The sequence below is a fragment of the Scyliorhinus torazame genome, chromosome 21 (assembly GCF_047496885.1).
Source record: "Scyliorhinus torazame isolate Kashiwa2021f chromosome 21, sScyTor2.1, whole genome shotgun sequence".
Lineage (NCBI taxonomy): Eukaryota > Metazoa > Chordata > Chondrichthyes > Carcharhiniformes > Scyliorhinidae > Scyliorhinus > Scyliorhinus torazame.
This window is the reverse complement of record NC_092727.1, coordinates 16,549,275-16,564,334: the sequence shown is the minus strand read 5'-3', so window position 1 is coordinate 16,564,334 and position 15,060 is coordinate 16,549,275. Positions and strand designations below refer to the sequence as shown.

The window sequence follows — 15,060 nt, the reverse complement described above, 5'->3', positions numbered from 1 at the left end:
CAAGAAGACAAAGCACATCACGCAATCACGTGAGAACTGCAGCAAAGTCACCCACACACAATTAGAGATAAGTCAGATTTCTTACAAGAGAAAACCCACTGGTTTCAAACACAGAAAGAAATGAAGATTAGCAATTGCATTCTCACTTGTTAACATCCTCAAAATCAGCAACTGGAGTCATGCCAAGGTAGCCACCTAAAATCCCTGGTCTCTCTTACGACGAATAATAGAACTGAAAGGGTTTAACCATGTTCCAGGTTCTTCAAACCATTTTTAATAGCCTAACAGTGGGGTTTGGAAGGGATCTTGATGTCTCCTAAAATCAAATCATCCGTTAATCGGGGCGGTTCAGGATCACACTTGGAAGCTACACCAAGATACTGGATCATGAGACAGTACCATACCTTAAGTACGAGGCTGCACCTTCAGGAAACGAACCAAAAATAAAAGAGCACAGACAGTTCGACAATAAATTAATTTCTCTTCATACATTATTAAAAACCTTGTGTTTGTGTGTAATTCCTGTCCACAAATCTAATTCAAGTGGTCATAATTTTCCCTCACATTTATGTATCATTTTTCATTCAATTTGCTATGTTAAATAGATGGCGTAGTTCAAGCTCAGGCTACTAAGTGGTTCTGTGGAGTAAGTGTGTTGAACTCTCTCCCTAGTCCAGCACCACCTATAATATAATATATAATATAATGTAATATAATATACAATATACTTTATTGTCACAAGTAGGCTTACATTGCAATGAAGTTACTGTGAAAAGCCCCTAGTCGCCACATTCCGACGCCTGTTTGGGTACACAGAGGGAGAATTCAGAATGTCCAAATTACCTAACAGCACATCTTTAGGGACTAGTGCGAGGAAACCGAAGCACCCGGAGGAAACCCAAACAGACACTGGGAGAACGTGCAGACTCCACACAGACAGTGACCCAGCTGGGAATTGAATCTGGGACCCTGGTGCTTTGAAGCAATAAATATATTTATCAAATGGATGGAAAATATGTTCATCTTGTATAAAAACACAATAAGCAGCTTGGAATTATTAGTGCCAAATATGCATATTCAGTACAAGTAATCTTTGCACCTTGTGCTACCAACAGAATCTAGATATGTGACAACTAGCACAAACTTAAATTATTGGCCAATTCCAAAATAGCACTGGAAAGTTGATACACTCAAATTAATTTGGACAGATCATTGATAGTTTTGTTCCAACAATTGGTATTATTAATACACTATTTTCTGAAACTTAAACAAATATTATTTTCTTAGATTCATTACAGCGCCTAACTGCAAGGGCCATCATATACACAAGTGGATGGAAGTGCATTTAGACACTTCAGCGAGTGAAACTGAAAAAAAAAACTGTCCAACAAAATGTCAAGTGGGAAAGTCAACTTTCAACCATGAAAAATGAGCCAACATTCTCATGCAGAATTGCCAAGAACAGTTCCTGCAACAAAAAAGTAGTGAAAATTCAGAGCCTGAATTTCATGCTAACCTCAAGGCTCATTAACTTGGGTATATGATTACAGCAGTACTGGAATCAGTGTACTGTGAAATGCATTCCACATGGTAAGTTATCATTTTCAGCCATGTGGTCATAAAGAGCTACTAAGCAGAGGAGATGAAATTAAAAGGTCTCAAGCTTCTCTCTTAATTTGGTCTTTTAATCAAAGCTGCCACTTTGCATCATTGGGTGCACAGATTCAAATCATTTTGGTACTTGTCCTGGAGCCCACCACTTCTCCCAATCTGATTAAAATAAACACCAGGATTTGGAGGGATGAGGAAGATGCCAGCAGCCAAAGCAAGCCTTCAAGTTTTGCTAATTCACCAATGCAACTTTTCAAGTCTCCCCCAAGGCCAACAATTACCAATTTAACTGCATCCTTAGTCGTTCTTCTATATACATTATTGAACTCAAAAGCTTTTCTGACCTTAATTGCAACTCCAAGGTATACACATATTTCCTCGATTGCTAACAATTTGCTTTTTTTAATTTCATACTAAACACTTTCAATACACCACAAGAAATTGTAACGCCCATGTTCAAACTGTTCAAGCATGAATATTTTGTCTATCTTGTATGTCCAAACAAGATACAAAGAAAAAGTTCACGATTGAATGTTATCCCTCTCGTCTATCACAGCTAATCTCTGTTGCAAACTTGATCCTTCTTATTAGCATTAGAGGTTGGTAATCCTCTTAACTTTCTTTTTTGTGACTAAGCGACAGGTGCTACTGCACACATGTTCCTTCCTGTTTCTTCATTATGTTGAAATTATGGGCTGGACTTTCCTGGTCCTGAGGTGACGGGAAATAGATTGGCTGTGCCAATTTCCATTTTTACAGACAAAAGTAGGACTTTTTAGCCCCACCAACCCAGTAGCATCTCACTGACAGAAGTCACCAGCTCCATGGAGGTGGCCCCTCTAAGCTGGCCTGAAGATCCATCAGAGCCAGAGGCTCCATGCCCCAAAGAAGGATCCACTGGCAGGATAGGCTGCATCCATGGCCTGAACACTTCTGCCAGAGGCCTGCCAGCTTGGCCACCTGAAATAGTCATTTAAATTTTCTGCTCCAAGGGCTCTGGTGGTCCACAACCTGCCTCAGCAATGTCCAAATCTCCCAGTAGGGCTATCGAGGCTCTAGCGCTGTGGAACCTCTGATCACCACTGGCAGTATGGGAAGCATGCCCACCATAGTGAGCATGGAGGCAGCGATTAGGTCACCCTCAGGATGATTGTCCCGCCAGTCTCATCCCTGGCAATTGTGGGCTTGGGCTCCTGAAACCCATGGGAAAATCCTGCCTTAAGTCCAACTCTCTTTTATCATTTCCTGAAATTGTAATATCGTGGAACTTCTCTCTTCCAACTTTCATCCTCCTACCCAAACTTGAGATCACCTAATCATCACCAATTTGCCTAATTTTCCTTCGCTCGTGTATTTTGGTGGCATTGTGCACTGTGGGGTCTACCCCACTATTTCACAATTAAAAAGTTGAAATGCAGTATCGCAGTGTCTTGGGAGATGATGGGGCATATTTTAGTCCAGTTTTTTAGATTAGAGACGGTTTTGCAACAGGAGTCAACATTTATTCATGTAAACAAGGTTGTGTACCTTTCTGAATCACATTAACAAGCTCAAACTTTCACATTTTTTTCAATTATTAGAAGTTTGGTGATCAAAGATGACTGGATATAAAGGTGCCAATCTTTTTTTAAATAAATTTAGAGTACCAAATTCTTTTTGTCCAAATACAGGGCATATTAGCATGGCCAATTCACCTACCCTACACATCTTTTTGGGTTGCGGGGGTGAGACCCACACAGACAGGGGGAGAATGTGCAAACTCCACACGGCCAGGATCGAAACCGGGTCCTCGGCACTGTGAGGCAGCACTGCTAACCACGCCACCATGCTGCCCTATAAGTCATCAATCTACTGTTGACACCTGCTTCCCATTCAACAATCTAATCAGCTTTGAAGCAATTTTAAGCTGCATAATCAACTGCAACTTGAGAAAACGTTACCTTAACATATGGCAAGATGTGGTTCATTATGACAGTTTCTCTGCAATCTGCTGGCAGGTTTTCACAAAAATCTGCAATATAATATAGTACCATTAATGCACGGTTCTCACTGAAAGAAGACACTTACCATAACCTGTTAACTTTTAAAACAGTTTAAGCAAAATACTCAGTACACAGCTAAGCTGCATACCTACCAATATTTATCAGCTAAACAAAAGCACTGGAAATCTTTTAAGAGGGTGGCAAAGAAACGTGCAAAGTCTAAGATACTAAAATACATTTTAAATAGTATAAGATAGACAAGGCTGGCATTTGTAGCTTAAACATTGAGCTATTAAGGAGGCAGTAAATTGCCAAACTCCCTCTTTGTTTACTCTTGGCAAAGCTGCATTAGTGCAAAGAATGCAAATTGATTCAAAGAGTGATCTGGCATCAATGAAGAGTACAGTATCAGCTGCAGTACGGAGGACGGCTGGCGAAATATGTTGGCAGACACATCAAAATTATTTGAGTTATGGCGGTAAGCCAGATGGCTGATTCAATGATATTTATCAGCGTCAGCTCCACTTCCACACTAATTCGCAGCAAGGCGGTGGCCATCACAAAAGTGTGATTGGCAATTAGACAATTCAAAAGAGCAAATCTAATTTATCCAGCTAATTTCAAGATACAAGATCTAAGACAGATTGTGGGATGAAATAAAATTCACTGGGTAAGCAAACCTACAGAAGAACCAATCTTTCCACCTTTTATTGAGCCGGTTCGCGCTTATTAAAAAAAAAACTCTAAATCTATCTTCTGTAATATAATCACTGGTAAAATATGCAAAATTGCCCCACGGTGTAAGATACATCATGTAACAGATATAAGAAAGCTGCAGCACAAAACTCAGATTTCTGATGAAAACACAAACGATAAATGCTAGAAATCTGAAATTAACAGGTGAATCAGTTCATACAAGTCGACAATTATTAGTATATTAAATATTTCCCAATAAGGGTTCATCAGCCCGTTTCTCTGATGATCTAACGCAACCTCCTTCTGAGGTCCATTGCATCAGACATGCCAATCTTGAAACAGTTAAGATTCATTCCAAGAAACAGCTGAAGGCACTGGACTGTATCAACATCCCAGATATAATACTCAAACACTCCTGAAATAGCCACACCCCTAACCAAACTCTTCCAATCCAGCTACAGTACTTTCTGTGATCCCACCAATGAGATTTGGCTGGCAAGCATACCGAATTTAATACCTTATTGATAGATGATTAAGAATGAAATAGCTTGGATTCATTTAGCGCCTTTTGTAACCTCAGTATGTCGTCAAGCACTTTGGAACCAATGAAGTACTTTTATTGAAATGCAGCCACTGCTTTGGTATTAGGCAATTTAATCACAGCAAGGCAATGCTACAGATGAGCAGATCATCTAATTTGATGATGGTTGAGGAATAAAAAGGACAGCTGAGGAGGATGGGAAGAGAGCATTGCTGGTCTTCTTTCAAGAAGTACTAGGGATCTTTTAAGCCCGGTTGACAGCACCCCGATATTCCGCACTCCTCAGTCCTCCGCTAAATACAAAGGACTGGAAGAGGAATATGAGAATAGAGAACGTTCTTAACCAACCTTTAACTTTGTTGGCTCCAGCTGCACGGACCTCAGCCTCGCAGTCTTTTAGCAGGTTCTGGAAAGCTGGGACCAGGTCATTTTCCGTAATTTCAGGACCTACTGCTTTCTGAAGCTACGAGGCAAGGAGAATGAAATGAGTGTTAAAGAGAAATATGTCAGGTAGATTCACTAGGATTTTCAGTAATGTATAATGGTGGATCATAGATTTCCATTTTAGCTTCAAAAAGAACTCCGCAATATAGTGCTAGATCTTGGTCCAAAGTGAGGTTGTTCACGGACAGGGAATTTGGAGTTGCACAACTACTTATTTGATTCCATTTTCAAGATGAAATTTGCTTCCATTACCCCTTTTGGCACTGATATCTTGTCGATATCTTGCTGCTTAAAAAAAGTTTCTCATCTCCCTTCAGGTTTTTTCGCCAATTATCTTAAATTTGTCGCTCGCATCGGAGCCCCGCCACTGGTAGAAACAGTTCCTCCTTATTTACTCTCACCAAAAGCTTTCATAATTTTTAGCATTTCTATTAAATAATCTCCTTTACAGCTCCTCCATAGAATTATTCTTAATGCATTGCAAGTTCTTTCAGCATTTGACAGGTGCACTTAACAGAATCTTATAACAGCAGGTTTCCAAATCTCAGATCATATCTTAAAAAAATACAAATTCCAAAATCACATCTGACAATACAACACATCAATTCGATCTGGTTTTAAAAAAATTAAAAATTCATTTATTTTATGGAAAGTCAATTAAATGAACTTAGAATTTGACCATCCTGGATTTTTTCCTCTCCCCCTTTGCCCAAACCCCAATGTTTTAGACAACTCTCAGCATCATATTGGTAACTGTGGTTATTTTACAATGATGCTGAGCTAATCTGTCTGATCTTAATTCTAATGTCTTTTGAACTAATTAATATATTTAAATGCAATTAATACACACTTCAGAAAATTTGTCTGCCACCATATAGCGAACACGCCATGATTTGTCCTCTACTGCTTGCCGTAGGGTAGGCATCACCAGAGCTTCCAGATCTTCCTGGGGCAATAGTTGGGCGATGCTCACACAAGCCTCTACTGCCAGTAACCTCACAGAATCCTGTGGAATTAAAACAATATTCAAAACAGTGGCCATAATGGTTCTTAATAAACATTTTATTTTAATAAATTTAGAGTATCCAATTCATTTTCTCCAATTAAGGGGCAATTTGGTGTGGCCAATCCACCTACCCTCCACATCTTTGGGTTGTGGGGGCGAAATCAAGCAAACACGGGGAGAATGTACAAACTCCACACAGACAGTGACCCAGAGCCGGGATCAAACCTGGGACCTCGGCGCCGTGAGGCAGGAGTGCTAACCGCTGTGCCTTAATAAACATAAACTTTACAGAAGTACATATTAGCAAAACAGTGATCTCATCAATAAACTCTTCATGTTAACAGATTCGGTCATATTATTCTGTGCTGGCGAATCACATAACTAGGGCTGTAGATAAGGCTTTAAATTAAATGTGGGATTTAAAAATTTTAAGTTAAAGGAGAAGATAGGCGTGCAGGTCAGTGATGAGGTGGATTGATATCAGAAAATAAAAAGGACAGAATGTGTGAACGTCATATTGCACCAAGGAATCAGACAAGAGGGAAATGTGATAAAATAACAAACTTAAAGGCTTTGTGCCAGAAAGCACAAAAAATTTGGAACAAAATGAATGAGTTAACTGCGCAAATAGACACAAAGGAGTATAATCTGGGGGTGATTACTGAGACATGGTTACAAGGAGATCCGGTCTGGAAGTTGAATATCCAAGGGTACTCAGTATTTCATAAAGATAGACAGAAATGAAAAGGAGGTGGTTTAGCTTTGCGAGTAAAGGAAGGGATCAGTGCTGTAGTGAGAAATGATATAGGCACTGGAGATCCAGACGTGGAAGTAGTCTGAGTAGTAATAAGAAATAGCAAAGGAAAGAAGTCCCTGGTGGAAATATTCTATAGGTTCCCAAACAGTAGTTCTGCAGTGGAGCACGGTATAAACCAGGAAATGTAGGAGGTTTATAAGAAACGTACAATAACCATGGATGATTTTAATATGCATGTGGACTGGATTAATCAAACTGGCAACGGTAGCCTCGAGGGAGAGTTCATGGAGATTGTTTCTTGACGCATGCAGGTACAGCAGGTAATAAGGAAGACAAATGGAGGGTGGCACGGTGACGCAGTGATTAGCACTGCTGCCTCACGGCGCCGAGTTCTGTCCCTGCCCCAGGTACTGTCCGTGTGGAGTTTAGACATTCTCCCCATGTCTGTGTGAGTCTCATCCCCACAACCCAAAGGTGTGCAGGGTAGGTGGATTGGCTACGCCAAATTGCCCCTTCATTGGAAAAAAGTTTAAAAGGCAAATGAAATTTTGGCCCTAATAGCTAAAGGAATAGAGTATAAAAGTAGGGAAGTATTGCTGCAACTGTACAAGGCATTAGTGAGACTGCACCTGAAGTACTGTGTACAGTTTTGGTCCCCTTATTTGAGGTGGGATGTAGCTGAATTAGAGGTAATTCAAAGGAGATTCATGATATTGACTCCAGAGGTTAGGGGTAGCACAGTTGCTTCACAGCACCAGGGTCCCAGGTTCGATTCTTGGCTTGGGTCACTGTGCGGAGTCTGCACGTTCTCCCCGTGCCTGCGTGGGCTTCCTTCGGGTGCTCCGATTTTCTCCCACATGTCCTGAAAGACGTGCCGTTAGGTGAATTGGACATTCTGAATTCTCCCTCAGTGTACCCGAACGGGTGCTGGTGCGTGGCAGCTAGGGAGGGGATTTTCTCAGTAACTTCATTGCAGTATTAATGTAAGCCTACTTGTGACACTAATAAAGATTGTTATAAGAGAGATTCAGCAGTTTAGACCAATACTCCCTCTAGTTTAGAAGAATGAGGCGACCTAATTGAGGTATATAAGATAAAGTAGATGTAGAACAGATGCTTCCCCTTGTGGGGCAATATAGAACGAGAGGTATAGTTTTACGATGGGGTAGCGGGTTTTAAACAGAGATAAGGAGTGTTCACTTCTCTCCAAGGGTCGTGAATCTGTGGAATTCACTACCCCAGAGTCATTAATGCCGGGTCATTAAGTAAATTTGAGGAGATAGACAGGTTTTTCATTATTAATGGATTGAAGGATTATGGAGAACAGGCAGGAAAGTGGAGTTGAGGCCAAGATGAGATCAGCCATGATCGTATTGAATGGCGGAGCAGGCTCGAGGCATTGAATTGCCAACTTCTGCTCCTCGTTTTTATGTTCTTATTATTGCAGAAAGACCCCATCACCAACAAACTGGAGTGCAATAGGTATATTTATATTCCAACATGTTCGGCAGCACCATGCTGGTATGTATGCAAACATGGAAATTTAAAATGGATTATGTTTAAAGGCATTTCTGACAGACGTATGCTGATCTGAGTATTATCAGACAGGTTGCAAGGATGTTTTACGAACCACGTTTTTCCTTCCGCTCTTGCTGGGTATGATTCGAGGACCAGTTATCCACCAAATGGTCAATATTTGCCCATGAACCTTGACAGTAAGTTTTGGTAGGCTTGTAACCAAGGACAAAGATAATCCTGTCCTCATCCACAAACGCATGCTTCCATGGGGCATATTGACCACAAAATGGAATCGTGCCCGATCTCTTACTCCTTCAACAGAAGAACGGAGGCGGATTATATTGATGCTCCTGTCAACTTAGCCACAGTGACCTAAGTCAGCACAGATCAGGGATCAAGCCTGGAATTTCTGGTCCATATGGCTCATCTGCTCACAGAATTAAACTGCTTAGCCAGGGGAGCCCGTAAACAGAAAAATTAATGCAAAAAAAAACCGAAGCTCCGCAGTCACTTCTTAATGAACAGTGAGGTAAGGTAGGGCACGTTCACCTTCCATTCAAAGTCCCGGTATCATGACAAAGACTAATCATTCATGCAGGTCTCTTTCTGACTTCCAAGTACTGCAGATGTCCATTTGACAGCTGAGTAAACGATCAAACTTATACGGAGTCCTTTGCTCAAGTGGACTATTTGTATGGGGGTATTTGAACCTGGTGCATATTGGTTAAACCTTGATTTTTCAGCCAACAATCTCTGAAATGCTTAAGATACAAATGGAGAATAACTGCATTATTCATAGATCACTTGCCAAAACGAAATTAGATATTCATTTTAGCCATGAGACATGACTTATATCCGATATGTAATTACAGGTACAAAGTCTCAAAACTGGCGCTCTCAAGGCCCAGGCAGTGCCAGATTATGGATCTTGCCAGTTTAATGACAGACAGTTTGGGCCTCATGGGGTCAAGAATTGCTCAGACTAGAGTGCTGGAGAAGACAAGCACACAAAGCTAAAAGCTAGTCAGTGCATCATTGTGCCAATGCAGCAGCAACTAGTCAAACAAGCTGCAAGTTATTTTACTCATCTAATACTAATTAAAATTCCCACATAGCAGATTTTTTTTTAAGTTTCTGGGTTTCGGACATCACCAATTTTGGGTAGCCAAATTTGAGACACTGCACCTGTATATCTCATAATTTGTTGATCTACCCTGGTATTACACAACAGGGAGGAAAGACAAAGTGTAGCCTCTTGGTGAAATACGGTTGGAACGTTAACAGCTCCTCACCATGAGGAGGATCGGCTCATCACTGAAGTGCTCAGCCTCAGAAGTGACAGGATGATGCAATTATAGCATGGCACATTTACATGGGCAGTTTCCTTTAACAACGTGGACAAGAAATTTATACTGGTAAAAGGTTGGCAAAAAAGGGTAGCACAAGGAAGGACGGTTCTGTAAACAAAACAAATCCCACAGAGGAGGTGTTTAACATGTTATCAATGATAATTGAGCCAATCAATTATATTCCATTCCTGATCCTCGCCAATGCAATTTATACACTGCATCCATCCAATGGTAACCCACAGTAAAATAAAATTTATACTTGTGTGCAGATTGCACATTTGCTCCAGTGAGTTTAGAGTGAACCAGCTTTCTAAAAGAGCCATCTGTTCCATATTATAGCATCTATGTGAAATAGGAGAAATATTTCATGGAGCACGTCATCACATGTGGAATAAATTAGGACTCTTGTTGATATAAGTAATTGAATACAGAAACCATTTGAACATGAGGGTCACAGCAGCTTCGGCAAGATAGATGAGAGAGAGATAATCATGGCATCTAGCGGAAAAATCTTCTTTTCCAATATAAAGACTGAAGATTCATGTGACTGGTTGGGATGGGGTAGCATTTAGTAATTGAAACAATCATGGAGAAGTCAGGCATCTGTGACTGAAAATTGAATGATAGCAAGATTATTTGGGCATGGTTAAGTGGGTGGTACGGTTGCGATTACAGCTGCCTGACAGCGCCAGAGACCCAGGTTTAATTTGGGCCTTTGGTGACTGTCTGTGTGGAGTTTGCACCATCTCCCCGTGTCTGTGTGGGCTCCCCGTGTCTGTGTGGGTTTCCTCCAGGTGCTCCGGTTTCCTCCCACAGTCCAAAGATGTGCAGGTTAGGTGAGAGTGTTTTGGGGATAGAGCGGGAGATTGGGCCTAGGTAGGGTGCTGTGTCAGAGGGTCTGTAGACTCGATGGACCAAATGGTCTCTTTTTGTACTGTGGGGATTCTATGGATTCGATCTTCTGTCGAGGTTTCCCATCATAGAACCCCAACAGTGCAAGAGAAGGCCATTCAGCTCATCGAGTCTACACTGACCCGCTGGAAGAGCACCCGACCGAACCCCACTCCGTGCCACCCCAACTAACCTGCACAGCTTTGGACACTAAGGTGCAATTGTAGCATGGTCAATCCACCCAACCTGCCCATCGTTGGATTAAACCCAGGTCCCTGGCTCTGAGAAGCAGCAGTGCTAACCACTGAGCCACCGTGCCGCCCATATTTGGCACCCATTGACCCAGTAATGAATTGCGAATCGGGATGCTGTATTGTAACTACATACCTGTTCATCAGAAGCCAAGGAAGTGAAGAGCGGAATAATATCATTTTTTAAAAACTCCAGCTCAAGAACTTTGGCAAATTCACCCAGCTTTGATGCAGCAGCTCGGCGAACCATTGGTGTATCATCTGAACATAAGCTACGGAAATGCCTGCAGAGAAAATATCAATGTCAACCAAAATTGATGATTCATTTATATATTAGAAATTTTTTTAGGCAGCACGGTGGCGCAGTCGGTTAGCACTGCTGCCTCACGGCGCCGAGGTCCCAGGTTCGATCCCGGCTCTGAGTCACTGTCCGCGTGGAGTTTGCACATTCTCCCCGTGTTTGCGTGGGTTTCGCCCCCACAACCCAATAATGTGCAAGCTAGATAGATTGGCCATGCTAAATTGCCCCTTAATTGGAAAAAATTGATTGGGTACTCTAAATTTATATTTTATTAAAAAAAAGAAATTTCTGCATACAATTTCTGCCCCAAACATAAGAAAAAATAATAGGCAGGCAGTCCATTAAACGTGAGGTCATCCGTTTTGGTAGGAATAAAGCAAAATTGACTATTATTTAAATGGTAAAAATTGCAGCATGCTGCTGTGTCCTTGTGCATGAATCGCAAATAATTGGTTGCAAGTGCAGCAGATAATTAAGACGGCAAATGCTTCACTGCTCGAGGAACGGAGTTTAAAAACAGGGAGGTTATGTTGCAGCTGTATAGGGTGCTGGTGAGGCTACACCTAGAGTACGGTGTCGTTTCGGCTGCAGTGCTGATCAGGGAGCCCTTTGAAGCCCGTTCCCAGCTCTGAGTCCCTCCCTTATCAGAGTGACGGCATTAACTACTTTTTTCTCTAAGGGGCTCAAGATTAGATGAGAAATCCCGCCAACAGACATTCAGTTTCTCTCGCCGGGGCTGACACTTTGACATTTTTTGGTAAAATTCCACCCTTAGTATCGTTCACTTCTTTCTTTCCCCAAAACTACATACATATTAAGTGCAAATGTCATTAAACGTGAATCTTACTACAGGTTCTCACTGCAATACGTGATTTACAGCTATTCCCTAGAAACTAACCCTATCCACTGAAATAAATCATGTTTTTCGTGATGGAAGCAGACCGCTTCTATTTCTTTCAATTAAGTCCCATACTGCAGTTGAAACCAATACAGTAGAAGGTTTGTCACTGTAAAAGTCAGCGTTTCTGGTTCACTTTTAATTTGGAATCCGACATGAAAATGTGCACAGAGTGATAGACATACTCACTGGCGCAGTTCAGTTTTTACAGTGCTGGATACCCGAGGGTAACAGACACTGAAAAGACCACAGGCTGATGTTCTGGATGTGAACCAGTCACCACAAGCCAAACGTTTGACCAGTGGCACAAAATGGACTTCTAGGTCTGCGGGAGAATGTTCATGGGAAATCGCTCGCAGTGAATCAACAGCCTTATCTCGTACCACAGTTTCTTCCACGGTAGCAAGGCTTTCCAAGGGAGGCTGTAGAGAAAGAAAGAATTAAAGTGAAATGCATGGCCACAATTTATTTCTCTGCCACCAAAATGATGGAAACAGTGTAAAAGAAAACTATTTCAGATGAATTCTTGAGCAAATTCACAGGAATTAAGAATAAAGGAAAAAGAGACACAGAGATACTGAAAGGCAAAAAATATATATGGATTCAGAAAATAATGAAAAACATCAAAAATTCAGGAGTTATCTAATGGAGCATAAAAGGATTTCCATTAATATAATAAAGATGCATGTGGGTATCCTCAATAAAGCATGGGGGTTCATATCAGACTTACTCTCACATAATGTGTGCAATGTACATATTGCCACATTAGGAATTACAAATTTTACATTTGTAATAGTGTTTAAAAATGTTCCTTTTTCTAATATTGCAGCAATGAAGCAGTGATCATAGATGATTATAAGGCATCTATAAATCTGAAGTGGGTTTTCTTCTGGTTTTTCGCGCAGAGCAAGATATATACATAGCAAAATGATATATTTACACAGCTTTGTACACTGGCCCTCACCCGTACGTGCCAGTTTCCCCAACCCTTCATGTTATCTCATGCTCATCCACCCTCCCAGGCAGTCCCCCCTTCCCCCCCTCCCAGGACGTCCCCTCCACACACACACACAACCCCCCCACCCCCCCAAGGTTGCTGCTGCTGCTGACCGACCTCCCTCTAACGCTCCAGAAACAACTTTTTGACGTGAGCACAGAAAGGCACTTTAGGGAAATGAACCAGATGTCTGAAATATTTGACCTAAAATTTGTGCTCTGAAAGACCATAAAATAATTCCAGAATAATTCATTTTTGACATGCCAAACAATACTTTGCTAATTAATATTTCTAAATTAAATATAAATATGAAAAAGATTAAGTCTGCTTTAATAGTTTAATAATTTCAAATAATTATTTTAATTTAGTGCTGTCCACATTCCAATCATGGTTCCACCATTGAGAAAATCAGACCATTTGAGTCTGAATCACGTTCTACATTGACAAAAGATCTTTATGCGTTTCATTACTTACAGGCCAATTTAGTTATTTGTTCACCATTACAATGGTTGCAGATTAAATAAATGCATTTCCCCCCCCAACAAAATAACACAATAGATTTTTGTGTTTATGCACGTAATATAAAATATTCTTGTAAGTAGTCTTTAAAAATGCGTTTTGGTTCCAACAGCTCAGAACATAAATGTAGTTTGTACGTGATCAATACAAACCCGAGGTTTCCATGCTTAAGTAAAACTTAGGGCAACACAATTAATTTAAGTGTTACTGAACTCAGAAATGAAATGCCAGTGTTCACAATCCATTAAGCCAATGCAAATGGTGCTTGTAGATTTGGAGATGGGGCAATTATGTTGACCCCACACTGAAATGGACCTTTGATACTACAGCTAGGCTATGTATGAAGAACATGCACCATGGCAAGGCAATATAGGGCACAAGGCACAGATAGAACTGTAGAACATCAGGTAGATAGGCAATTAAGGGATGGGGAATGGACAAATTAATAGTTTTTTTACAAAACAATTAGGAACACAGCTTTAACCAGCTGATAAAATTGCTACAGAAGACGTGGCGTTTCAGGAGTTAACTCTGACAAAGCAAATTAAGTAGATTTTAATATATTACCATCATATTTTTTTTAAAAGCCTTGCACGAAACCTTGTCCGAAGTTGATCGTATTACACTCAGTATAGTCATGATATATACAGATCTACCTTCAACAGATTATCCAGTTGCATCATGCAGCTGTTTGCGGGACCTTATTATATGCAAATTGGCTGCCACGTTTCCTACATTATGATATTGACCAACCTTAAAAATATGCTTATTTTGCTGTAAAGCGCTTTGAGTTACCCTGGGACATCATATAAATTTAAGGCTTTATTATTGCTCATCAAAGTGACAAACTACATGCAGAAACTGCTCATCTATTTGTTACCAAGAATCCAATCAGCAACCCTTGCATTAAGATCCGTTTATGAGACTGGATCATGTAACCTAGGCTGACACTGCAATACAGTGCTGAACTGTCAATTACCAGCTGTTAAACTGAACTGCTTCCTCGGATGACCAGAAGAAAATCTGACGGCACAATTAGAAATAGAGCAAGGATTTATCTGTATCCTGGTTAACATTTATCACTAAAACCTGGATGGTCATTTAAGTCATTGTTGGTCGTGGAATCTTGCTGCACAAAAAATTAGCTGTAGCCTTTGTCTACAGACAACAGTGACAATTCATCAAAATTACTTAATTGACTCTGATCACTCGGAGATGCTGATGTTCTGAAAGGCACTATGCCTTCCGGTGACGGCGGGCGGGAGGCAGCCACATATTGGAGGGCTCCCGTTCGGGAAC

The 15,060-nt window shown here is 40.9% G+C and overlaps 1 protein-coding gene across 2 annotated transcripts in view; it reads right to left on the bottom strand.

The window, feature by feature from the left end:
- LOC140398200 (serine/threonine-protein phosphatase 2A 65 kDa regulatory subunit A beta isoform) overlaps positions 1-15,060 on the bottom strand; it is a 62,429-nt gene that overhangs the window by 22,475 nt on the left and 24,894 nt on the right. For both annotated transcript variants that reach the window (XM_072486565.1, XM_072486566.1), the window contains exons 4-8: positions 12,435-12,667; positions 11,183-11,330; positions 6,125-6,280; positions 5,179-5,293; positions 3,552-3,622 (exon numbers count right to left, since the gene is read on the bottom strand). In XM_072486565.1, coding sequence (XP_072342666.1) covers positions 3,552-3,622; positions 5,179-5,293; positions 6,125-6,280; positions 11,183-11,330; positions 12,435-12,667 — 723 coding nt within the window. The remainder of the gene's footprint in view (positions 1-3,551; positions 3,623-5,178; positions 5,294-6,124; positions 6,281-11,182; positions 11,331-12,434; positions 12,668-15,060) is intronic.